At 43.5% G+C, this 27,253-nt stretch overlaps 3 protein-coding genes across 3 annotated transcripts; all 3 read right to left on the reverse strand.

The window, feature by feature from the left end:
• Nucleotides 1-7,123: 7,123 nt before the first annotated feature.
• On the reverse strand, nucleotides 7,124-9,877 carry LOC129595025 (uncharacterized). Its single transcript, XM_055491929.1, has 3 exons — nucleotides 9,421-9,877; nucleotides 8,000-8,565; nucleotides 7,124-7,136 (listed from the first exon to the last, which is right to left on the reverse strand). The coding sequence occupies exons 1-3, from the start codon at nucleotides 9,658-9,660 to the stop codon at nucleotides 7,124-7,126; spliced, it is 819 nt and encodes a 272-aa protein (XP_055347904.1). The 5' UTR covers nucleotides 9,661-9,877.
• A 1,052-nt stretch (nucleotides 9,878-10,929) lies between these two features.
• On the reverse strand, nucleotides 10,930-12,422 carry LOC129595046 (uncharacterized). Its single transcript, XM_055491954.1, has 2 exons — nucleotides 12,061-12,422; nucleotides 10,930-11,685 (listed from the first exon to the last, which is right to left on the reverse strand). Exons 1-2 carry the CDS (start codon nucleotides 12,264-12,266, stop codon nucleotides 11,307-11,309), a joined length of 585 nt encoding a protein of 194 aa, XP_055347929.1. The 5' UTR covers nucleotides 12,267-12,422; the 3' UTR covers nucleotides 10,930-11,306.
• A 2,552-nt stretch (nucleotides 12,423-14,974) lies between these two features.
• On the reverse strand, nucleotides 14,975-16,799 carry LOC129595053 (mucin-5AC-like). Its single transcript, XM_055491960.1, has 5 exons — nucleotides 16,708-16,799; nucleotides 16,271-16,490; nucleotides 16,119-16,193; nucleotides 15,712-16,056; nucleotides 14,975-15,576 (listed from the first exon to the last, which is right to left on the reverse strand). Exons 2-5 carry the CDS (start codon nucleotides 16,484-16,486, stop codon nucleotides 15,100-15,102), a joined length of 1,113 nt encoding a protein of 370 aa, XP_055347935.1. The 5' UTR covers nucleotides 16,487-16,490; nucleotides 16,708-16,799; the 3' UTR covers nucleotides 14,975-15,099.
• Between the last annotated feature and the right edge of the window lie 10,454 nt (nucleotides 16,800-27,253).

Consider the following 27,253-nt stretch of genomic DNA (forward strand, 5'->3'; position numbering starts at 1 on the left):
CTTCTTAAATAGGAGGGAATACTCCCAGTTGGGTTTTCGGATTAATGATTTCAGATTTCATGCACACTATCGGAAGACAAAACGTCAAAAATACAGGTACCAGTAAAGCACTGCAAATCGTGCAAATTACACGATCAGTTGCATTCAGTGCTAAAATACACTTCTCGCATTGCCAAAATTAATTGTACTAAGCTTGTCACATACATCGGTTCAGTGTTAAATGAACGGATGAATTATTTATTAAATGAATAAAAAACTGCACAGCTTCATACATAGGGGTAGGTCAACATTACTACTGTACACACTGCCAAAGTGAAGTTAATTTGGTCTTCTTAATTTAGAGCGCTTTGTGTGCTGAGCGGCTGTGTACTGATTCCAGCAGCTTTAGCTTAGCTTTATAAGCCTTGAAGTTGGTTAACGGCCCCGGAATGTCCGGTGTCGTGTTATTGGCGGCAGTCCATTGGCTGTACGTACCAGGAATGCAGTATCTCCATGTGCCAGTAATGGGACAAACACAGACCGCCCCATGTCACCAGAACGTGCAGTGGTTCGATCCAGACGGTGGGAATCAGATACTGTAGAGATGGCGTAAAGTCGCAGGGCACCGAGGACTCCAAATCATCGTCGTAATAAAAAGCTGTACGAAAAAGTGAAAACTGAAATTCGCTAAGTGGACACACCAAGCGCTACAGCTTCTAGTGATCAACATAAGTGAAAACAACCGGCAATTCGAAAAGCTCTGAAGTTCATGTGCTGGTGTGTACAGCCGTTATTCTCGGTCCCAAGGGCCAAGCGGCTGGCCCCATGAGTTCACCATATGGTGCAAAGCGGGCTTTTGCGTAGGCTTCACGGTGACCGGCAGCTTTTTCGTCATCGTCGTTGGCGGCGACGGCGGCGGGCATCTTGACACCAGCTGGCAGTTGTTGGCATTCATACATGCTGGCAGTTGTTGGCAATGCGAACATATCCTGGCGGACACGCGCATCCTGGTGTGCAGTATTGGGGTCATTTGGGATTACGGTCACTGCAGGTCGGGTCGCATAAGCCGCAATGGACGGGTATTTCACCGCAAGGACAGTTCCCGGAATCGGGGCATGGGTTGAACCATCCGTACATGTAAATGTATAAGGGTCCTTTCATAATAATCGAAGAAACTGGGAAGCTGGAAAGATATAGCTACGACGTCAGTAGTCATTCTGAGAAACATGGGACATCGAGTAAGTAGTAACTGCTGTTAAATTTCTCCTCCTTAATTAGTATCTGATAAGACACGTTAACGAACGCCCAACGGCACAGTACTCGTTGTTCACCGAGGTTAAAGGAAATGGTGTTCAGTTCATATACCCCACGGGTTAAAAATTAAAGCAAATGTTTTTCTGTATTTGAAAATCTTGAACTATGGTGACACTAATTACGTGTCGTCGCGTCGGCGCTTTCGCCATTACATGTACCGTCATGATGTACTTACATAATTCATACATGCTGCAACATTTCTGAGTCTTATTAATTTTTAGATGTAAGAAAATTAATGGCGGTACGGTTCTGCGCGTTAACGATGCCACTAAGCAGAATGGCCGCGCTGCCGATGACAGCGATCGCTATTGGGAATTCCATTGGCAGTGCGCTTATTCTCGGGATTCTTTTGTCAAAGGATGATTATATAGTATATAAGAGCAAATGTCGATGTAGCGGAGTGCGAGCGTGCCGTTTCAAATAAATTAGCAAAGTCTGATGCTTGTGCCTTGTTGTTTCAGTTTTTATACGCTCTTGCTCAGCTGTCGCTGCCCGCCTTCCGTTAAATGCTACCGTGTGCGTTAAGATTATCGACTCGAATTTCGCCTGAAACTTAACTGTTCTGGAAAAATTCCCAGGTGCCCAAATATGACTGACAACATAAATGGTAGTTTGACGACAATCAAGTGCCTTTTTTCTGTTCACTTAGAACGTGGATTAGGCTCCAGTTGTCGCCTGAGGGCACAAATGGACGTACGAAGCTTTTCCCGGTGTCATTAATTTTATGTGATAAACAGACTTAATTACCGTACTTTCACGTAGTTTGCCCTGATCGCAAGTGCGGTGCGTTATGCTGTCTTCCAGCACTTGGAACTTTTCCGCCAAACGTTATTGCCGACTTCGTTCTGACTCGTTTAGAATTTTGCCTGCAAACATGTCTGTTCTTATATTATGCACGTCTTTGATGCCAGCTTGACTCATCCAGGCTCTTAATCGTTTGCTTTACCATAAATTACGTTCAGCAAAACAACATTAGCAGAAAACAATCTGCATGGGATTTTAAACATGGCTGAACATTCAACAATTCCTGTCGGGCCCAAGAATTTAGAGAAAACAGGCGGATAATAAAGCGGCTTTAAAACACGACGGAGAACGTAAGTTTAGCACATGCAACCAGAACGGTACATTTTATCCAACAGTTTATTCAGCTTCTTGTTCAAAGATTCTGTCGGCAGAAAATTCTGTGGCGTTCTGACCTTTGCCTCTTTCAAGTATCCCTATACTTTTCTAGTGAACACATTCGGGGTACATAAAAGATGCAGCAGTGATGGAATGGGTACGGCAGTGATTAAAAGTAGTATTTTTACAGCGTACTATGACATATCTATATTTGTACATAAAGTTGTACATGAAGGACATAAGGATACTGGGGACACAATCATACAAGTCAAAACACAAGCCCGGAAATATTCAACGAGTAGGAATCGTGCCATAAGTGTAGACTGATCGGAAGCAGTATTCATATTGCACAGTGAGCACACTGAAGCCTCGAGTTTTAGCGCTCGATGAATGTAAGCTTCGATCCGCAGCCATGCTGTGTCTTCAGTCTTCGTGGATTGGAACAGCAGGATACAATTAAGTAGGTTTTCTTAATATTGTGCGCTCGATGAATGTAACTTCAATCCGCAGCTACGTAAGCTGTTTTTCCAGTCTTTGTGGATTGGGATAGCAAGATACAATTAAATAGGTCTTGATTCTGAGCGCACTGTACATTGAGTGGCAACTGATTCCAGCAGCTTTATCTTAGCTTCATAAGCCCTGAAACTGGATAACGGCCCCTTTATGTCCGGTGTCGTATTATGGGAGGCTGTCCATTTGCATTTTGCGATACCAGAAATGCAAAATAATATATGTCCGGCCCTTTATGTCCGGTGCAATATGTACACGCTAAATGCTATATTACATTTGAACTTAAGTAACCAGTTTAGAACAAGTAAAATAATTCTTCTAGCTCTCTAGAACACTGAACCGTCCTTACAAATATTGCTTAGCAGATTACGTACAGGGAGATTGAAGTTTATGCTACACAATAAATTCGAACAGCATCAATCAGCAATAAAACCTTTACAACATTGGAACAGACGAAATTCCATGAAGCGACATAGCCACTCAGTGGCTCGGGTGCGCCGTACCAAGAATGCTCTATGATCTATCCAAGTGCCGCACCGGCTTTTGGACCGGTGCGGTTGGCCCGCGTGGTCATGCAGGAAATAGATTTCGTCGTGTCCACCCTAGATCCACAAACGCCGGGTATGTAATTCTTGCTCCAGGCATATGCAACTATAGTTGTTTTACAGGAAAAATGCTTACTATTAGAATGGCCGTCCGCCAGTTCAAGATCTGCGACGGTGTACTCCGCGCTGTTGAAATTCTTTCAAATCCTTCAAACGTTTGCGACGGCACAATCAGCACATAAATCTTGTATGTAGAGAATCTCAAGGCACAACACTTATGAAAAACCGCAAAAATGATTTTTGAGTTAACCAAAACCCGGCGTAGTTCACGAACGTCGAAAAAATTTAAACCATTATGATTATGAGACATTAAAAAGAACATGCGTTCTGTAAATTCAGGAAACTCACAATAACAGGCGCATATTTGTCGAACTTCCGGCAGTACTGCGAAGGCGACAACATATATAAGCGGTCGCAGTTTCAAACGAAGATGTGTGCATAAGTGTTGCAATTATATTATTCAAATACTGTAGGGTTGTATGCTTGTGGCGTATTATCACACGCTGTATGTACAACTTGCATCTTTTCTTATACCTTTCGGTTTACCGGCAACCGATCGTAACATCTGTCATACTTATGCATTTATAGAAATTCCTGAAAATATGGATTCAGTGCATTAAGTTATAAACGCCGCGTTTATAATTTAATTGCGCGTTAAAAATGCGTAATTAAATTGAACAATTGTGCTTGTAGCTAATGCTCCCGACATTTCACGTTACTGTGTAACTCTTGAATTTCAGCTACGCTTCTTTTATTCTTCATATTGCAGAGCAAAATATATTCACGTTGTACCAAGACGCAACCGAAATTTTGTGATACAGATAATTTATGCCGGCCAGTGTCGTTACCATGAGAAACGCTGCGTTGCCTCGTTGGATTACGAAGCCTTCTACATCTATCGGCCCGGGCAAACTGAATTTGGCTGGCAGACGCGCAAAAATCCGGCGCGAACATATCCTGGCGGGCACACGCATACGGGTGTGCAGGAAGTGGAACATCTGGGCTTCGGGTTGTCGCAGGTTGGTTCGCATAATGCACACGCGCGTGTTTCACCGCAAGGGCAGCCCACACGGGTGGATGGGAGACACCGAGACTGCTGCTCTGCCATCATAATCTGGATAAGTCCCATAGCCATGCTGAAAAGATTTAGAAGTTCGTATTAGAAACGCAGTGCATGAAGCATAAAGTTACTGCTAGTTTTTGATAATTTACTCCTCCATGATGTCTTCCAAACTACCAAACCAACACGGGAGCAAATTTAGCTCATATTTTAGCAGTTTTCGAAGGGAGTGCCACCCCTCGACTTTTGACTTGTGGATATATGCACAACTCAAAGGTGTGATATCCGTAAACTGCTGGGACGCGTTTCTTAACTAAATGGCTGCACTTGCTCCTTGAAGCATCATATCATTTGAGCGCAATGCTGGATGGACGAGCAGAATGCATGCTTACCGGGTTTCGGTACGGTTTCCGACGGATTCTGTGCGATTACCGACGGACTCGGTAAGGTTCTTCTCGTTAATGATGCCTTCCGCTGGCTTCGCGACGGACGCGGTACGGCTCTGCGCGCTAGCGATGCCACTAACCGCGAGCAAGATCGCCGCACTGCCGATGACAGCGATCGTTATCGTGGATTCCACTGCAGCGGCTTATACGCGTGATTTTTTTGTCAGAGAAAAAGTCGGAAATTAACAGTTAAAAACAGCAAATGCACTATGTTGGATGCGAGCTTGCTGTCTCAAATAAATCAGCGAAGTTGCATGTTTGTAGCTTTTATACGCTCTTGCTCAGTCTGCGACGCTGTCAAAGCCCGTCTTCCGTGAAGTGCTGCCATGTCTGGTAAATTATCGAATCGGATTTGCCTGAAACTTAAGTGCTGCAGAAGAATTCCCAGGTGCCAAACTATGAACTGATAAAATTAATGGTAACTTAACGACAGTCAGCTGCCTATTTTCCTATTCGCTTACAACCGCAAGTAGGCTGAAATTGTCGCCTGAGGATGCCGATGTACATACGCAGCTGCTCCGAACTTCCAGGTGTCATTGATTTTGTGTTATAAGCTGTTACTTACTTAGGCCGAATTCACGCTGACTTCTATCTATCCATTTTCTATGGAAGCGCCGCCCAAAACGGCCGATTTTTTAGCAGTATGCGTGAACGCGGCGCGCTTTACTAAATAGATACCTAAATAGGGAGCAGGATTGCGTTCACACAGACACCTTTGAATAGGTGCAATAAAAGTTATTGTTTAGGCGCCTGCGATAGTCAGTCGAGTTTGCGTGAACACACGCTGCCTATCTGTACTTATAAGTATAGTTCAAAATACGAGTACATAAACAAAACGCCGAACTAAAATCGAATAAAATCACAGAATGGTAATTATTTTTACATTGTTACTGTTACGAAGATCGATTATTTAGTAGACTGTAGGACAAAATACGTATAATACTTAACACTTACGGTTCCGTGTGCTTCATAAATTTAATCGAACTAGCATACTGTATAATAAAAGTTGCATTTCCAGTATTTCGGTTCTTTGGGTGCCATTTGTTTGCTACCTGGCTTACAATAAAAATTATTGAATGTATTTTCAAGTCAGCGCTTCAAAAGTGGGCAAAAGCTGAAATCAGTTTTCCAGGTTTAAAAAATGGCGCATCACACAAGACACCAGATATTATTACAGTAAGAGTACTCGTATTTCTATTTACCCGACAAAAGTCTATCCAGTTGGTTCATTAGTTATTCGGCTTGCCATACGCCTAATATCGGCTCACCATAATGCAGCGCTCAACCGCCTGGAGCGGCTATTCGCTACCGTCACAGCGGGCGGATGCGTATAACGCCGCCTACTGCTACCGCGGGCGGTTGCCAGTTGCCGATACAGCGGGCGGGTGCCTACTACACAGCTGATAATACGTTAACTCTCCGCATAGTGTAATCACAGCTTTAATACAATTATTTTGTAATACTCGTTTTAAAAAAAAATTGTTAGAAGGCACGGTCTGTACTCTGTACACGTATTATGATCGCTGTATAAATCAGTAAAAGTGTAACACATAATAAGGCAATAAAAAAATTTGAAGGAGTTTTTTTACTTTAAAGTACAAAAGCTTGTTTCTAATTTTTCAGGGTGTTAGCACAGTTCAAATTTCCATCGTCACCAAGCGGCTGGTCATATTAAGCGATATGTTTATAACTGCAGGGGCAAACTTACCAGTAGCGATATTCTTTCTTAAATTAAATTTTTCTCCCAGTGAAAATGTATTGTTTTTGCAAGCGGTAGAACTGAGATTTTGTAAGCACACATGTGACATGTAGAACAAAGTATTATCGCGTGCATTATAATTATATTAATTAGGACACTGCACTTATTGCAGGTTTGCTTATGCAGCAAACGCACGGTACCATTAAAAAAGTGATAGTAGATTGTTAACTTTAAAGTACGGCTGATGTCTGAAATGGTAACTAAAGGCCAGATCAGTGGTATCCTGGATCAAACATTTTGTAGGTTATTGCACAATGGTGGTGAAAGCATTTCAATCACAAATGCGTGTATATCCGGGACAAATAGGAACCTCGAGTGGTTCCTATTTGTCTTAACCATTGTATCTACGGAACAAACGAAAAGGTACCTTTTGATAGGAAAGCACTGTTCAGGCCGCACATTGCTATCTACCAATTAAGAGCTAGGTAATTAACGTTAGCATAGATGTGCTGCGTGAACGCAAATTTGGGACCTAATGCAATTAGGCGGTTGTCCCCGGTTGAACTCAAATCCCGCTAAGCAATTAAGATAGATAGGTGTATGCGTGAATTCAGCCTTAATTACCATATTTCCACGTGGTTTGTCCGTGTCGCAAGTGTGGTGCGACATTATGCTGTCTTCCAACCGTTACGAATTTTCCGTCAAGTGCTATTAGCTTCTTTGTTTTGACTCGTTCACAATTTTGCCGGCATATGGATTTGTTCTTATAATTGTAACCCATTGATGCCCACTTGACACATCCAGGCTCTTAATCGATTGCTTAATTCTTTAACGTTTAAATTCAAATCATTTTACGTAGTATTACGCGAATGCATATTTTGTTATGTTGATGGCCTTTTGCCCAATAAAGAACTTTACATTGCTTAATCATAAATCACGTCAAGCAAGTCATGCAGTACTTGTAGCTGAACACGTATCCTTCCATACGGATCAGACGAACACAAATTTCTCGCGTTATGTGCCAAAACAAATTGTACCTTCCACATTCGGCGGCTCAGTGTTAAATGAAGCACGTAGTATTGTAGAGTATATACTATATACTGCATGATCGAGAGCAGACTGAAGTGTGGAGTTCGTCTTGAGCGCTCGATGAATGTAAGCTTCCGCAGGCGTGCAGTTTCTCCAGTCATCATGGAATGGGATAGCAGGGCACAATTAATTTGGTCTTCTTAATTTAAAACGCATTGCACGTTGAGTGGCTACTGACTCGAGCAGCTTTAGTTTAGCTTCATAAGCCTTGAAACCGGATAACGGACCCTGTATGTCCGGTGTCGTATTATTGGCGGCAGTCCATTGAATGTACCAGGAATGCAATATCCCCTTCTGCCAGGTATATGACAAATATAGACCGCAGTTTGTCAACAGAACGTGCAGTGGTTCGATCCAGATGGCGGGTATCAGATAGTGCAGGGATGGCGTGATGTCGCACTTCCGCGCAGACTCCGAACCATCGTCATAATAGAAAATTGTATTCAAATACCCTACGAAGAACAAGTGCACCGCGGGAAACATCGTGTATACAACTACCATGGTGGCTCGGAAACGTCCAAAGAATTTCGACGTCGCGTGATAGCACTTGGTTACGTGGCCCATGTCTGATGGCGAAAGGTCGTGGCCCGAAGATGCGGCACGTAGCCAGCGCTGGGTTTGAACGGCGCACTTGATCATTGCAATGGAACTCCCCAGAGGCCAGGCTGTATAGGTTAGTAAAGCAATAATTCCAGGTATCGCAAATAACAACACCAGGACACACCAGTCCACTGCCGAATGCGGCTGAAAACAAAGTCGTACAGCATAAAGATAATTTGCCATACTTCGACGTTTTTCGTTCTCTGGACATTTTCACAATCTCGGTGCGCGTACCGGAAACCGAAGACGCGGAAGTCCTTTTTCCCACGATTTCTTTTGGAAATACTTTTTGAAAATTTCAATTAATTTAGCTGTACGTGGGTTTTGGTTTTATGCATCGACCCCAGCGCGATCGTCTCCCTCCCTTTTTTCCACAGTAATATAGCGTCAACTTATCGCAACCGAAAAAAAATAATGTTTATTTCCATCTCTATGTCTCTTAATGTTACTGCATCTGATCAGTAGTATCCGTTTGGTTGATGTGTTTGTGTTTTGCTGAAGAATGCTTTGTGTTTTGTTTTGCGATCTTGTACTTGCGATTGTTGTACTCCAATGTCGTTTCACGACTGTTGTCTGTAGCCTAGAGGGGGCTAATGCTCCGTGCAAAGGACAATAAACTTCCATTATTATTATGTGGCTTCACAAGATCAAAACTTTTCAAAACTTGATTAAGTGATGATTAGTGTTTTTATTCCAGCTTGTAGACGAGATTAATAAAAATTACCAAGTTTTCCTATGTGCAACAACGAAGAGAATAACATAATAATCTGGTGTCCGGTACGCGAATTCATACGGCATTGCCAAAATGTCCGGAATGTGAAAAACGTCGAACTATTATTTTACGAATAAACTGCTGTCCTGACTAAACAAATTGGGTTATCCTTAATTTGCACTTGTAAGAGCAAAAAGCTTGCTTATCTAAATGCAATGTATACTTTCACATATGTTTGTGGTTTCGAACTTGAACAATGAACAGTCAAACTCAAAAGCAACGCTTACCAGTTCGCCATTCCATCCTGGCGATGACATATAATACTTTTTAAAAAAGGGAATTAGTACGTAGAATCTTAAAACTGACAGAGTAGCCAACAGGAATGCGACAAAACTCAGAAGAATAACACAATTCCATTCTTGGAAAACGGCGCAGAGGCGCCCAGATGTGTTGCGAACCCACGACAGTATGGTCTTCTTGGGATTTGTCCTTTTCTCAACATCGGTTATGCGGATAGTGGCGTCCATAGCGGGAAAAACTATAAACTGGCTTTCGAGAAAAATCCAACGGAAAATACTTAAGAAGGTTTGTCCAAAATGCACGTATAATATGACTACGATTCAATTAAAAAGCAAAGTGCCCAGTGCCATCATTTACGTTATAACAGTACATAGATGTGTAAAAATACATGCAATCGCAGATATGTAAATTCTACAACAGTAATTGTCAATAATGAGTGCGGTTGAAAATATTTTAGAATCTGACAAGATACATCGTGCGAAATCAACGTGTTTAAATTTGCATAGGAAATACAATATTCCCTAAAGTTAACTGCCCTAGCTGGATGCTCCGTTTTCACGCTTAGCTTTATGCAGTTCCTCTCGATCGATAATACGGTACATGTACTCGTACAATTTTGCACTGTACACTGTGTACAGCATATCTGGGCAGCGCCGCGCTCTACCAGTAAAGAATGCATTCTAGACCATTGCCGTTGCTCTGAAATCTCACTGACCTCAGTTCGCCCAGATAGCATGGAAGCTTGATCCTCCTTGCAAGGAGATACTGGACACTTAGTACACAAATATTGCTTAATTAGCTTGTTAAAGTATTTTGTATTACTAAATTTACTCATTAGGCATGATCACCTTTACAATTTTCTCGTGTTTGATAGTGCAACATTTACAGTACATCTACTCGTAGTCGTGAGCCTTTGCCTGCAACAAGGACCGGTATGCTTCATAATATGTTCGAATAACATCAAGCAGCGCGCGGTACAACGTTCACAGTACTGGAAGGGGCGAACTTCCAGTAAGCGACATTGCCACTCAATGGCCGTCTGTCGACAGAGTATATTTCCGGTGCAACATACCCGATGAGAACACATGCCGCACCGGATGTGTCATATGCATTTATAGAAATTCGTGAAAATCTTCTTCCGTTACACATAGGTTCGGTAATATGTAATCAAACTGAAAACTTGTGCAATTGTAGCTAATGTGCCCGACAGTTCAGGTTTCAGTGTAACGTTTGAAGCTTCTTTATTCTTCATAATGCAAAAAAGAAGTTTACTCTGTACCAAAGTCGCAACCGAAATTTTGTAATACAGATAATCTGTGTTGATCAGTGCCGTTCTCATGATAGATGCCGCGTTGCATCGTTGGATTTCGAAGTTTTGTTCATTTATCGACCCGCATGCGCATGGCCCACTGCATCTCTTCAACCCACGATAGATCGCTCCCAGCCAGCAGCGCGGAAAGGAATTTGTCAGCGAGAACCAGTCTTCCGCTGATTTTTTTCATTTTCAATTTCCCATACATGTCATGACTCATCACGTATTACTATTATTCCGCGCTACGCCAGGGTTAAACAAAGAAAAGAATTTTTAGGGAAAATGAACTCAAACCCCCGAAAATTCTTTCAAGCTTAAAACGAAATGTCCACTTTAAAGGTCAGATGTATTTCTGATCAAAACTGAGACCTTACACATAAAATGTTTTTGAAGAAAACACGAATTTGGGGTAAAAACGACAAAGGAACTGGTTTACTTCCTGAACATAAACAATTCTGTTCTTTTAAATCCCTTCTCTCTTTGTTAATTTCGAAAGGCTCAGAACTCGCGAAGTTGTAATCTACGCGGGAAACGTGAGTGCAAGCAAAAAACTTTAAGGTTCTATTTCCAAAATGTCCAAGGGGCCCCAGGTTGGACCATCATGCAGTATCGGTCACAGTAGGGGGTGGTGGTGGGCTTCAGAGTGGGCGGCCGGACTGTGACCGGCGGTTTCGGTGTTGGCGGCGGCGGGCAAATTGACACCGGCTGGCAGCCATTGGTGGCGGTGCGAACTTTTCCTGGCAGGCACACGCATCCGGGTTTGCAGGAGGCGGGACATTTGGGATTGCGGTTGCTGCAGGTCGGGTCGCATAAGGCACATTTGCCGCGTGTTTCACCGCAAGGGCAGCCCACACGGAGGGATTCCTCCCATTCGGGACAGAAAGGCTGAGAGAACGGGGGTACCATGCTGTTGAATAACTGGGAAAGCGTCTGCGTCGCGCTGAAAAGATTAAGGAGTTCGTACTGGGAAACGCAGTGAACGAAGTATGAAGTAACTGCTAGTTTGTTGTTGAATTTCTCCTCGATGGTGTCTGACAAAATAAGTGACTAACTTGTGAATACATTGAAGTTATATTTTAGCGGCCGTCGTAAGGAATGCCGCCACTTTACTCTTGACTTGTGGTGTGACACACAATGAAACATCTTAGTGTGTTGTCACTGTGAAATCCTTAAAGTGCAGGGATAATTGACTACGTAGTTTTCTTAATTAAACGTTTGTTAATTGAATAGCCACCTTAGCTTGCTGAAGCTTTACTTTATTCTTAACGAAATACTGCTGGAACGGCAGGACTAGCAAAATGCAAAACGTACTTACGCCCGGCCTGTCGTTGGCATCCCGGCGGTTTGGGTGCGGTTTCCGACTGATTCGGTGCGATTATTGGCGGATGCGGTACGGTTCAGCTCGCCGATGATGCCTTCCGCTGGCTTCGCAACGGAAGCGGTACGGTTCTGCGCGTTAGCGATGCCACCAAGTAAGATCACCGCGCTGCCGATGACAGCGATCGCTACTGTGGATTCCATTGGCAGCGGCTTATGCGCGTGATTCTTTTGTCCAATGAGAAAATTGGCGAAGTAACTGTTTATAACAGCAAATGCAATATGTTGACTGCGAGCTTGCTGTCTCAAATAAATCAGCCAAGTCTCATGTTTGTAGCTTTTATACGCTTTTGCTCGGTCTGCGACGCTGTCAACGCCCGTCTACCGCCAAGTGCTGCCATGTCTGGTAAATTATCGACTCGAGTTTTGCCCAAAACTTAACTGCTGCAGAAGAATTCCCAGGTGCCAAAATATGACTGACAAATTAATGGTAATTTAACGACAGTCAACTGCCTTTTTTCCTATTCGCTTTCAACGTTACATAGGCTCAAATCGTCGCCTAAGGATGCCGATGTATGTATGAACCTGTTCAAATTTCCGAGTGTCATTAAGTTTATGTTACAAACAGCTACTTAATTATCATATTTCCACGTGATGTGTTCGTGTCACAAGTGGGGTGCATTGTGCTGTCTTCCAACAGTTACGACTTTTTCGTCAGATGTTATTGACTTCTTTGTTTTGACTCGTTTAGAATTTTGCCGACATATGTATCCGTTCTTATAATTGTAACCAACTTGACAAATTGATACATCCAGGCTCGTAATCGATTGCTGACAATGAGCCATAAATCACGTCAAGCAAGTAAGCTGCAGTAGCTGAACACAGTTTTCCTTACTCCTACGTTTAACCGGCAAATACTGTAAATGGAGATTTGTTATAATCTGTACTTCGTATTCATCGCAGTACGTGTACCATCAGTTCGATTAACAAATGCCATTTGCCGGATCTGAACCATTCGGGAGAGGAAAAGCATAAGCCAAATAACGCTCATCAAACAGCTGATTTCGCTGCAAGACCGACAGGATTCCGAAAAATCACGCCCATGGGTTTCTAATACTGAGTAGTCTGTAGACTGTAGTATTACTTCATCCACTGCAATAATTCAATTCAGCTTCTATTTTTGGCACTATCAAGAGGGAGTCTTGTTTTGTTTCACCAGAAATAGATCTTTGATATTATTATCGCGCTTCTGGATTTCGGAAGCGCGAAATCCGTGCCAAAGCTAGTAAACTAGCTAGCTAGTGTTGGTTTGGGTTGTGTTGGGTAGATACCGGACACCAGACACACGATATTCTCTGCGGTCTTTCGCATGACAGAACTTTTCAAAAATTATGTGATAAGTATTGTTTTCTTGTAAGCTTGTGCACGAGATTAATAAAACATTATCAAGTTTTCTCAGAGACTACCGCAGAGAATACCGCGCCTCTGATGTCCGGTACGCGCATCCATCATGTGGAAGTATCTAAAATCTGGCCGATTATGTCAGTGCCACTGATCCGAAATCTTCTACGTGGACGTGTCGGGTCGAAGCCGAATTGTACTTGCTTCCATCAAGTTGCACTTGCTTCCATCAAGTTCCATGGAAGGCGGAGTCTCCATTAATTAAGACACGTATGTTCGGTCTTCATTTACGGTTGACGACTCCATCAGATTCGGGAACGGATTCGTGATTTTGTGTATATATTTACAGCCATGTCCCAGATCTTCTCTGGAAATGAATAATTTATACAAACTCACGGTAACTAAGGCTTAGCCAATCCTACCTTTGCATAGCAACACCTTTCCTTAATTCACGTCTATGAACGGCGTAGGTTTGCCGTTTTTGAATGGATTTAGGTTCAATGCATTTTACTGCATTTGTGATTCTTTAGAAAATGTATCGTGTTTTATTTTCTAAAGTTCAGAAATCCTTGCAGCCGGAAACAGGATTTTTCCAAACTACTGTACGTTTTGGCGAACGAACGTATAAAATTGAGCATATTATAACCACGTCTTAGAAATTGTACCTGCGCGGGCGCCGTTGCAGAAGTGATAAGAAGAATTCTTCACTGATAAGAAGCGGAAGTATAACTAAACTACCTGTTACGGCGGGTCTCGGGTTCCTATGGTGTGCAAGGTCACCGCACCGGCGCTGAAAACGAACCGCTACAAGAACAAAACTGTTGAAATTGTTATACTGGAGTCGTCTATGCAAAGGCAAGATGTTTTTTGTCATTAGCTCTGATGAAACGCGCTTGTATCTTTCATTTTATTCGTGTATAAACCTTGGGCAGGAAATATGCTTTTCTTTAACTTTACAAGTGGATATAAGTACTTGAATTAGCTAGCTTGATAATACAAGCTACCTAGCTAATTCAAGTGCTTATATCCACTTGTAAAGTTAAAGAAAATCATATTTTAATGAGATCTGGTTGGCATACACTTGTGATTAGATTTGCTTGTAATATGTATGTGCCAATGTGCGTAAAACACGCGGCAATATTGAACCTGCCTAGCACGGCGTAAAATTGTGCCGATATTAGCGGTACATTTGTATAAGCGTAATGATAACATTACATTGACGGCACAAGTTTATATATGGCGTCATAAGTTTGTATATGGCGTCATAGTATATACTAGTACCATACCATATTGTTATCATAATTATAATACAACACATTTTAAAGTCGATATTACGGGATGCTGCAAAAAAGAATACCTAATACTAAAAACAGTTAAGAAATATCCTTCATAAAATTATAACACATGCCGCTATTCGCATAAATACATTCTGTATTATTCCGAAAAACAGAAACAACATAGTTAAAAGTGAATTAAACAGAAGAAGTTTATTCATAAAAAATTGTGCCGTAATGAGTGCCGTTATGAGCCACGATTTCCCTCCCTGGCGCGAACTTAATGTACTTCCGCTGTGGTTCCGTTCCATCGCGAGCAGCATTATGCTCGTCAATCCAGAAATAGAAGCAAGGGTTCCGAATCATATCGCCGATGACATGCCTAATGCACATCTGGCGAGCCTTGATTTTGCGTTGTGCGAAAAGATGTTAACAGCCGTCTTATCTACCGCCACTTCCCAGCAGTAACCGCATGCATATCCTCCATATTTTTCAACATGGTTCGTTTTCTTCTTAAAGGCAGTGGACATTTTATTTTTATAGCCGTGGCTGCGCTGCATCGGTAACACTCGTTCCTCGTGGCCTTCCGGTGCTTCCCGAATAGTATGCAAGTCCCCATCGTCTATTTCGCACTCGTCCATCAGAACCCAACCGTCACAGTAGCCAGAAATCAGCATTCGCCCATCACGGACCAAACGAGTCGCTTCATCGATGCAAAAATAGGAGGTGTCATCGTACATGACAATGGTCTGCTTCTTGCAGCGGGCTTTCTTTGGTTCAGGCTCCGATCCAGGGCCAGACGTCTGAGGCCTCTTGATCCGCGTTTGCCCTTTCGAAGCCTAAAGCAGCCGGCAAAAGCGTCAAAACTACGTGTGGCGTCAAAATTGTAATGTGGCGTCAGTAATATATTAGCGGCGTCATGGTAAACCACTGCGGCGTCAGATGTAGTTAAAGGTTTAAGGATATCGACTGACTTCATTTGTATGGAACCCGAAGTTCCCAGAATCAGATGGTTCGGGAATTTCCGGACTAGCGGCCCGTGCTGCCGACCCGAATAGCAAGCTAGCGCGAGAGCCTCCAGCGGGTGTTGGCTCCAGTGCCACCGGGTGGACAGACGCGGCGCGCGATGATGCGTGCAATCCGGCACGGCTTCCGCTCTGGCCTCGCTCAACCGCATGGTCTGTAGCCGAACCAGCTGACAAAGTCACCCGAAGGGCGGCGTTATTGCCGATGGTTTGTGGAAGAGCAGCCAGCGCCGCTTTGGCCTTTCTAAATTCCTCCCTCCTGTATTCCTTCTCCCTGGCAAGAGCAGCCTCGAACTACATACGAAATCACGATCTGTATCAGATATACGTTCCGTACATATAATTCATGTGCTTACTTGTTCTTCAGACAAACTGGCAAGCTCTGTTAGATCGCGGTTGCTCCATGGCACATATGCTCCCGATAAGCCCGCCTGACAATGCATGATACTGAGCAAACAGTAATCAATAACATCCGTAAAGGTCTAAAACCCCGCTAACAATTGGGTACCTGAACGTTGCTGTTCGCGGGATTGCTTGCGCTGCTCGTGGTAGTGCGAGAAGCGGATTTTGCTGCAGGAGAAGAGGAATGTTGGGCGCTACGGGGAGATGATGCGGACATACGGACAGGGCTGCGGGAAGACGAAGCTGCCGTTGCTGGTGTGGCAGATGCGGCTGGTGCAGTCGTTGACGCCGTGCGGGAGCGCGTGGTGCGTCTGCTGGACATTATCCTATAAATTAAACGCGTTATTTATGCCAGTAAACCGAGTTTTGAACTGTGTCTTACAAACGTAAATTGTCTGTAAAAATGGTTCGTTATGTTGCTTTGGGTCGTGAGAAACCTTATACAGCTGTAGATCACAATTTAATTCAAATTACGTTTAGGTACAGTTAAAGACTTATAGTAACAAATAAATGCGCATGTACTTGTGCGGGTGCTGCACTTACGTGTTGTTACTGGGACGTTGCTCATCGATAAGTGGACGATAACTCAATAAAGCGGGCAGAAGAGTGATATTAAACAGATACTGGCAGATGATAGTTACAAGAGGATGATCAGTCGAAGATTTTACTTTATGATAACCTAAGTTCTTCGCAAGTTACAGCGGACTGTAATGAATGCATGTGCCAGCTCTGCATACTGCCGTAGCAACTGCATCCTGTTACAGTGTTGGCCTTCTACGAAGTATGGTACTCAATTACTGTACTCTGCATTGCTCTACGCCGTCTAATTAATCGCTGGCATAGTTATATGCGCTGGCATACAGTACTGTATTCCCTTGACCGGTTTCTTCTCTCTGACCAGAGAGCATTTAATTAGAGACCGTTACGGTCATAGATAGGAATGCGGTACTAAAATGAGGAATGTGTCTGCACAGCTGTATTGTGGTTCTCTCTGCTCTCTGTTAAAAATTTGCATACCTAAGTACAATTTTACGGTTTTGAACTTCTTTCTGCTCCTCTGACCATCGTCCATAATAAAGTAGTATTTATAAATCCTGAGTTTCTATGATTTACCACCTGTTTGTGATGGGCTGGCCAACAAGGCTCAATACCCGCTAAGTAAGTATCTCTGGCCCCTTTACAATCAGGCGGCCACTTAAAAAATTCAGTAAGTAGGGAAAAGCTCTGAGTCTTCATACTCAAAGTGAGCAAAATACGAGAAAAATACAGGTATTTTATTCCTCGGCACTCGGCAGCACGGCAGTACGGTTATACACTTAGCGAAATGCCATGCAGAAGACACTGCAGATGCCATGCAAGCAGATGCCATGCAGATGCCATGCAGATGCCATGCAGATGCCATGCAAGGACATTGTATGCGTCAAAAAATCTTTTCTTGCAGGGTGCTGTCATTTACGGATTTGCAGATCGAGGTGTGACCTTTAGTGTTTCGGCGGCTCCCGCCACAGGATAACCCTCACTCCTGAGACGCAGTCCAGACATGAGCCAAATTAGGAAAGACTCCTACAGCTCGGTTTGCAGTTGTGAAAACAGTCGTCATCTTACGAGTCTATCGTAATAATATTAGCAAACATGGTAACGTAGTTTTCTGATGACTGATGGTATTTTTTTTAACATCATGTGTTCGCAATGCTGAATGCCACAACAGGACACCGAGCTTTTCCTTTTCCACAGCCACTATGCAGTAATTAATGGAGGTTAACAGGAATTATAGCACAGATACAATAACGAATGAAGTATACTGCTGTTATGAACAGTGAGCTGTTTCTAGGGGACAGTAAGCAAATAAATAATTTGCTTACCGCGCTGCTGGCTTCGAGCGTTATCGTGGATGGAACCGGGGGTTTGTCACTGAAGCCGTTAGATGTACAGGTGTACAACTTCCCGTTAATGTAAATATCGGAGAAACACTGCTGCAAGTGTTGAAGCGGAATTATTTGCCTCGTATAGCTCATAATATTAAAATTATCTAGAATTAATATTAATATTATTTAGAAAATCGTCTTGTTTTGTATGCAGTCTGATGTGTAAAAGGACTCAAAACTTTTTATGCAGAATATCCATCGTTTTTTAGTGATAAATAATGCCCAAGAACCAGTTTTTCACTCACCAAAGTGTTGCTGGTCACGGTAAGCTGCAAGAAAAAAAGTGAGCAAAGAGAATCAGTGATTTTTAATAGAAATGGATGCGCGTGGCTACCACGGCCTAAGCTGAAAGAAAAGTTGCGGACGAATTCCTACACATAAATGCCTTAATGCCATTGTGAAGCGCAGCCTCGCATCGGCCGGCTTCGAAAATGAATTGGAACCTCTCGGTATTTTCCCAACAGACAGCAAGCGTCCAGACGGCGTCACCTTGACACCATGGGAGAGAGGACGCATGTTGGCATGGGACGCTACGTGCGTCAACACCATGGCCATTTAGCGACATCCGGACAAGCAGGAGCAGCAGCTGCGCAGGCCGAGCAGGGCAGGATTGAGAAATATCGTAACATCGGTCAGGACTACATATTTCGTGCTCTGTGCTTCGAGACGCTTGGACCGCCCGGACCGGATGCTGCCCGCACGATAACGGAATTTGGACAGATGATACGACAGGAAACCGGCGAAAAACGAGCTACGGAATATCTTCGCCAGCGGATCAGCATAGAAATTCAACGAGGAAATGCAGCATCGATCTTGGGGACAGCGCCGATGGGAGCAAATTTAGATCAAAGTTTCTCTGTAATTAGGCCGCCTGTGTCGATTGATGCTTAATGAGTGATTGTTTCCATATCTGTGTTGATCTGAAATCCACTGTTAATTGTAATAATAAATACGTTCATTGTGAATGAATTACCGTACTTTGCACAGAATGTTCTGTCTGTCACCTGATTAATGCATTGCTGAACATGTAAACCGAGCCGCTTTCGAAACAACCAGCCGAATAAAGCAATCGCAAAGTAAAAAAAAATAGAAATGGACTACAGAGTCGAATGTAATGTCAATAGAGTGCTACCGTTAAAGCGCCGTTGGGCAGGCCAATGATCTGGAACAGGCAAAAGTTTGTAGGGGTACTATCGGAATCCATCTTTAAAGTTGCCGGAGTGGAGAACGTCGGATAAATACAGCCGCCACATGCTACAAAAGCATAGACAGACCGACATTACAGTGTGGATGCAATCGTTTCTGGCTGCTGGTGCTGTACACAATTACATTCCAGCCTTCCAGGTGACTAATTTCTTTCGTAAAGGTACAGAGAAACATGTAGAATGATGGAATGCGCTAAACTAGCCACATGTACTTGGCATGGCTAGTTCACGTCGAATACTGATGTAAGAAAATACATTATACTGTATAACGATAGTATTAAGTTAGTACTAATTAATAGTATATATGAATATAATGTGATTACTTCAGTGTATAGCTAGCGGCCCCCTTGCTGACCGTCAACATCGCGCTTACTACGTACTATAAGCAAAGTCTTTAAAGCTTACGCTCAAGTCGTCTCAGCGGAGGCAGAACTGCCCCTGCTCCTTCAACTAGGCTCCTAGCAAAGAAAGCCATAAAAACATGTAGCAAGCCCGGGCCTGCATAATGTGTGCCTCTCGAACACAAAGGCGCGCCTTACAAAAGAGCATTGTTCGGTCTGTTTAGTTGAAACAAAACAGCCAGATTCCAACTAAGTTCTGCAACGAGCGCAGCAGAACTGTGTGGCGACTTCCTTATTCCTGCATGAGCACTTACTCGCCTGATACACTGCTGTCTCTCAGAAAGTGAAAGTTTACCTTCGGGAATAACATTGGATTTCTTTCAGCTACGCCGAATGAATAACTTTAAATACGAGTAGCAATTATTTATTAAAACATGTGATCTCCGTTTTCATCAAGCTGCAAGCGGTTGTTGCGGTTATTGTGTAAATACACAATAAGTTTTGTTAAAATGGATCGGCGCATTATTAAAGATCGTGATACCGGTCGACGAAAAATCTTTAATGGGAAGCGTTGGTGTTTAGTTTGCTCTGTAGAATCGTGTTCTAATATTGCGGCACTACGAGGTTTTTGTGGATCCCATGCAAAGAATAATGGAGTTGGTAAGTTGTTCGGTGAAGTTGGCGGGGTGTTTGTGTGTGTTTGTGTGTTTGTGATTTTTTTTATTTGTTCAGTCTTTTTGTGTAAAACGGGAATAAAAAGCGGCTGTTTATTTAGTTTTATACTCGTATTTACTGAAGACTGTATTTAAACAAAGGCTAATCGGTAAAAGTAAAAATTAACTACTAATCGGTAAAAGTAAAAGCAAAGTGCTACTAATCGAAAAAAGTAAAAACTACTTACAGGCAACAAAGTCTGCTAGAACAGAGGCCAACAGAAGTTCACTGTATTCTTGTGCCTGTTCCCTTTCGGTATGATGTGCTGCATTTCACACATCTGCGCGTTTCGGGTAATCTGTATTATGCAGGGATGCCCGGGCTTGCTACACTTTTGTTTACACAGTGAAACAGCCTAGTAAGACTTTGCGAAAAGTGGCCAGGCCCTGCTCTAAGTTTATAACCAATACCTTTACACAAGGAATTTTTCACCGGGCTTGCACATTTGACTGACGAAGTCACGATGGACAAAGATTAAACATGGGCAGCTATATACTGCAGCTGCACTTACGGGCTACAGCTTTGCCATCGAAGTCAACAAGAACGCCGTATGTGGCGCATCCAGTGTTCAGCGGTGCCGTTGTAGTCGTCGTCACCGTGGTGGTCGGAGACGGCGTTGGACATGCCGGTGTCGTGTGGTACACGCTGGACACGTGGTACTTGAGCAACTAGGGCATGTTGTCGCTGCAGCTGCAGAAAAGAACAGTATTATGTCGTACTAGCCTCTTTATTGATGAAAACCGAAACACAGAAGAGCCAGTAAAAAAAACATTGAGAGCAAGCGAAAAAGCTACACTTTATAACATCCAGAGTTCATTTAACTTTTCCGCTTCCCCCATTGTACGTACCCATGACTGACGCCGCATTGCCCCGTTGTATCTCCAGAGAAAGTCGCTGTCGGAGGAATTCATGCGAGCGTTTTTCTCCTGTGTGGTCCCACAGGCGCTTTCCTAGCTCCTTGATAAGGGCGATAGCCGATGGTCCCCACGACCCCATTGTTTCGAAAGCTATCGGGGCGAAAATGTATCTGCCGTTCAAATACAAGTACGTTCTTGACTTCTTTTCTTCCGCCAGAATAGCGGCCGCTCCCGCATTTGTCGAAGTGGACTTGACACAGTATTATTAACCAGTGAAGTGTCAAAATCCATCTCTTCATTATGATGCGAACACTCTATACCGTGACCTTTAAGTAGTTGGCGATCAACTTACTTGTTGTTGGATACAGTCGACATTTGTTACCATCCTGATACGCTAGCGAGGGATCACAAACGCATTTCCTGTGAACGTTACAGATGGAGGCCGAGTCGGCGCAGCGGTGCCCAATCCCGGCACAGTGACAGTTGAGGGCGGCCTTGGCGGTGGGTCCAGCGCAAGCCATCTCGAAGGCCACGTCGGCTGGACTGCCCACATCCACCAGCTTGCGCGTCATTGCTGGCGTGTCCGCTAGGGCGCTGGAGGCGGCGGTCAGCGAAGGGGACGTGGGTGGCAGTCTGATAGTTTGTCCGAGAATGTTAATGATACCGAGCGGGAGGACTTGCTGGCCAGTTGTCTCCTGATAAGGCCAAGCTGAGCAGCTTAACGCCAGATAGATCGCAATAATTCTTGACATTTTACGCACAGCACAGCCAACATTGGAATGATACGGTTAATCAATGCGGAATCGCTTCGTCTCTACGGCGTATTACGAAAGTTCAATTCAATGTTTCGTGTCAATATGTTCAATATATTCAATATGTTCAGTTTATGTTTCAATTATGGCAGTTAACAATGGCAGGCGCTCTCGGTGTTATTATTAAGGCCACAGCGTGCATTGGTGTTTTTATTAAAACCTCAACGATGGCGTCGTTTCCAGCACCTAATTTTGACAATCGTAATCAGGTGCTATAATTGCGGTTATGAAGGTTGCTTTTGTTCCTAACTAGGAAAATGCACAAGTGGGTTCATTGTAAGACCGGAACACAGCGCTTAGCAAGGCATGTTTCCCAAGCCTATGAAGTTTTGAATACTTGTATCTGTTAGCTGCTTAGTATCTTCGAAAATGTTTCATTTGCATTGTGTACGAAACATCGCAAATCAAAAATCAAGCAACTACATGGCCCCAAGATCATAAAAGGGGCTTTCAGAGGCCCAGGCAAGTGTTCCCTATAATGGCTTCCGTCACCCACCTGGAGTGTGACGTTACCGCACTGCATATGGCTAAATCTGGCGCGGTACATAAGCACGATGTTTAGCCACAACGTAAAACTCACGTTGTGGCTAAACATGGTGTTGCGCTGCGGGATTGTAGATTTTTTATGATTGTCATTTATTAATTCTCAAAAAAAAATTTTCGGGTACGAGTAAGACTTACAAGCCTGTTTCGCACTAGGTCAGCATCTAACCGTTGAATTTACGTACTACCACGCTTTTGCTCTTAAATGAATATTTCAACCCCATGTGGAAGATAAATACTTTTCCGAAAAAGTCTGCTGTGTGATTTTATTTCAGTCAGCATTATTAAGTGGGATACCCTCCCATGAAACGTTTTATCCAACGGCAACGACGTTTCGGAAAGTCGTGTGGCAATACTTGGCCCGACCGCAGGACCACGCATGTGTGTTTTTTTTAAAGCTGTCATGAGAGCCGCTTAATCATCGACGAAGAACCCACCGGTGCAATGAACCTACGGCTGCAGTGTACGTTTTTGGTGAAATTACCCAAGAAACTTTCGCATTGCTACTTCTGTAGAAGCTGCACGTACCTTTGAGTGCTAGAGCGTTGTGAGCAAAAGTAACCTGGTACATGGTACCAAATGTATGGGGGAAAAGCAGGCTACTCGAACCATTCCCCTTGGGAAAAGCAGGCCACTCGAACTACTATACTGCTGCCGTGAGCAGGCTGGAGTTTTACGTTTTGGCTAAATATGGTGCTTATGGTGTACCGCGCCGGATGTAGCCTTATGTACTGCCGTACATCGTTCACATGAAAACATCGTTCACATGACATCGTTTACATGAAAAAGAACTTCTATTCTCGGTAAACTGCAACACATTTTCTGTTCGTTCAATGTATGTTTTTGTAAGCATTCTGGTACCATAGGTAATACAGGTAAGAGAAAACCCTACTCCAACCGTTTCCCTTTGGCTTCTGCCAAGACCCGACGAGCGTGACGTTGTGGCTGAACATAACGCTTAGGTACCGCACCAGACTTAACCATACATACTGCCGTAACGTCCCGCTCCAGGTGGGCGACGGCAGCAGTACAGGGAAATGGTTGGAGTACCGTACAATGACTTTCAACTCCTGTTTATCAGAGTGCTGTACTGCAGTATAGTATTCCAGCGCGAACTTCCTCATTTTATGATTACTTCCTTGCACCATCCTGTTACTTCCTTATATTACTGTTTTTACTTCCTTGTATGACGTCATTTCTTACTTCCGTAACAAACAGACAGACAGACACTTTTTAATTTCGTCTGAATTAGAGGACCTTCGCTGCGCTCCGGTCGATTATACCCTCTTTTTCCAATGAAAGACAAGTTATGACATAACACATCAACCACCAAACGTGCATGTTGACCGAGTTTATGCTTGCCAACATAATTATTGTGAGGTTTCTTAGGTTTCATATTCTCAGCCTATAATTATCTTGACACCCGAGGGTTGCGCGCAGAAACGATACATAACAGTACTCCTGACTTCACGAAAGCGGCAGTTTCCCTGACTGTGCAGTGTGCACACAACAATACAAGTACAGTACTGTCTGTAATGTACAGATACAATAATTATATTGGCCTAAAAACAGTTTGTCGACGCAACACTCGGTTGCTGGTGTAATTATAGGCTGTATATATGAAACCTAAGAAACTGTATAATCAAGTTCGTAGCATAAACTAGGGCGACAAGCGACCTGCACGTTTGGTTGACATGTCAGCTCATAACTTGAGCTTCATTGGAAAAATTGTTATAGTTAGGAACAAAAGCAATCTTCACAGCTGCGAAATTACAACGTCAGATTACTGCAGAAAGTAGGGGCCCTGGACGACACCATCGTAGTGACCTGAGACTCAGGCCCTGCGTAACAGTACTATTGAAATGAAAGTAACTGCCATTGTTAACTGCTTATGACAGAAGACTCTCATATAATAATATGATTATTCGCCGTAGAAACGAAGACGAAGCGATTCCGCGCTGATTAACCGTTGGATTCCAGCGTTGGCCGTACCGTGTGTAGAAATGTTGAGAATTACTGCAATCTTTCTGGCTTGGAGCAGCTTAGCTTGGCCGTATCGGGAGATGGCTGGCCAGCAAGTTGTCCCGCTTGGTATTTTTCACTTCTTCGGGCAAAGTATTAGACTGCCTTCCGCGCCCCCTCCGCCGACCGCTGCGCCCAGCGCTCAAGCGGACACGCCAGCACTGACGCGCAAGTTGGTGGATGTCGGCAGCCCATCCGACGTGGCCTTTGAGATGGCCTGCGCTGGACCCACCGCCAAGGCCGCCCTCAACTGTCACTGTGCCGGGATTGGGCACCGCTGTGCCGACTCGGCCTCCATCTGTAATGTTCACCGGAAATGCGTTTGTGATCCCTCGCTGGCGTATCAGGATGGTAACAAATGCCGATTATACCCAACAACAAGTAAGTTGATACTTAAAAGTCCCGGTCTACAAAATTGCTTTTAGCAAATTTAATGACATGGTTTGGTTACAATTGTTTGGATGGTGATTTTGAAAAATCGAAAAATTACTCCACTGTATTATTAATTACCGTATCACCGATTACTTTATTACAGTAAATTGTTGAGTAAAAGTATACGATTATGCGTGCTTAAACTCGCTTAAGCTGTAAAGCTGCTGCTCATTAATGCGGAGTTGTTCTGCAGCTGCGACAACGTGCCCGATCTGTCCAACTGCGACGTGTCCTGAGTGCTTTACCACTGCACCGACATGTACAACGTCGTCTCCGACGACTACTTCCACCACCACAACAACCACGACGACGACCACAGCGACACGGCAGGATCCCAGGTGCGCTTCATACGGCGTTCTGACTGACGACACTGGCGTAGCTGTTAGCCGTAAGTAAAGTAACAAATACCGAACTGTCGCTATTCTATCTTTCTGGATCACTCGTCAGTGCGTCACTATATAAATTCAATAGTGACGTGGGGAGGAGGGGTACACCACCCGGATGCCACGATGATGTCCGCCTTCACCTGTAAATACAAAGCGCCGTGTTATTATCTAGTCACCTCTACCTGTGATTGGTTGTACGTTAAACTCCTAGCGATGTATGTTGTGTACTACTAGAAGTCTATATAAGCTCGAGTGATGTCTAATATCGGTAGCGGTCAGGAATTAGTCGTTTGATTTCTGACATTCTTACTTTTCTGACTTTCATGTGTCGAGGATTACGATGTGCATTGGATTAAAGGGCAATATTTTCTAAAGGTGACCTAGAAGTTCAGGATTCGAGTCTAATCTTAGCTTTGGGAAACCGCAGTATACTCGCGCCGCACAGGCCATCGCCTTTATCTAATCCACGTAAGAACCGAGACCGGAAGTGAGAAGTAAGGCATTCGTTCGTATTTCGCAGGGCTCCTGATAGGGATTCCTGGTTCCCGAGTTCATACGCATACCTCCATCGATCCTCCAAGTTGTTTTCGCCATACCAGTTTGAGAGAGAAGAGTGCTCATACCGCTAAGCGTGGCTGGGAAGTGGTCTAAATAGTCGGCCAGACCTTTTAGATACGACAATAGCACGAACACCTACTTTCCAGTTTCCACTAGATACTGATTGTGTTTTGTTGCAGCATGTGGCGGCTGTCTGCACCCGACATTCTCCACTCCGATCACTTTGAAGATGGATAGTGATACTACGCTAACTGCTTTATGCTTGTACCAGATCGTTGGACCGCCCACAAGCGCTTTAACGGTACGTTAATGATAGCATATTTGTAGTCAGTAATTTTATAACGCTAAAAAAGCACTCGTTTAATTGCGCACCTTTTTTTACTGCAGCTAACCGTAACCAGCGACACTTTGGTGAGTGATACAAGCTACCAATTCTCACGACTGAATTGCAGAGCTGAATTTTTTGCATTTATTTTTCCTTTTTTTCGTTTTGCACACGTTCACGCGGAAATTTTTGTAGATTACATCCGATTATTGACCAACCAGACCACCACATTTTTTTTCAAAACAGTAAACAGTTTTCAAGAACTATCGAAATAACTGCGGGTCAAGGAAGGTCTATATTACTATTACTGTATTATTACTATATATATTATGTAAAATTCTTATTTACAATAGTATTGCAATTAATATAATTTCACGTCAACTGCAGCAATGCAATGTCTTGGTTTTTATTAACGGGAAAGAGTATTCTTGTTCATCGATCGGCCCTCATAGCGCACTGGCCGTTCCTCCCACGATATCGCTCCCAGCCAGCACTGCGGTAAGAAAATTATCAACGAGAACAGGTTTATCGGTGATTCCATTTCATTATTAATTTCGTCTACATTTTTATCTCGCATTCCGCGTTAGGTTACTCCGAAACCGAGAACAGACTTTCTAGAGAGGAAAGTGTCTAAACTGAAAAAGATAGGTACATTTTATTGTTTTTCATGGTAGAAAATGGGATCTTACACAGAAAACATAAGAGACGATGCCGTGTCGTTTGCATTTATTTTTCAATAATTTATTGTCATTTACGCGGGTTGTTTTCTATCAGGATGTTGCCTTCTTTGCCTTTGCAAACTCAGGAGGTGTGACCTTCCATGTTTCGGCTGTTCCCGCAACAGGATAGACCGTGGACACTATCCAAACGAGCGCCAAAGTAGGTGTGGATGGGAGCAGTTTCGAGTGTCCTACTGGGTGGGTAGCGTGTTTTATATTTCGGTTTATCTTTATTACGGCGTTTGATGCG

Source organism: Paramacrobiotus metropolitanus, unplaced genomic scaffold, assembly GCF_019649055.1.
Source record: "Paramacrobiotus metropolitanus isolate TYO unplaced genomic scaffold, Prichtersi_v1.0 Parri_scaffold0000073, whole genome shotgun sequence".
NCBI classification, from domain to species: Eukaryota; Metazoa; Tardigrada; class Eutardigrada; order Parachela; family Macrobiotidae; genus Paramacrobiotus; species Paramacrobiotus metropolitanus.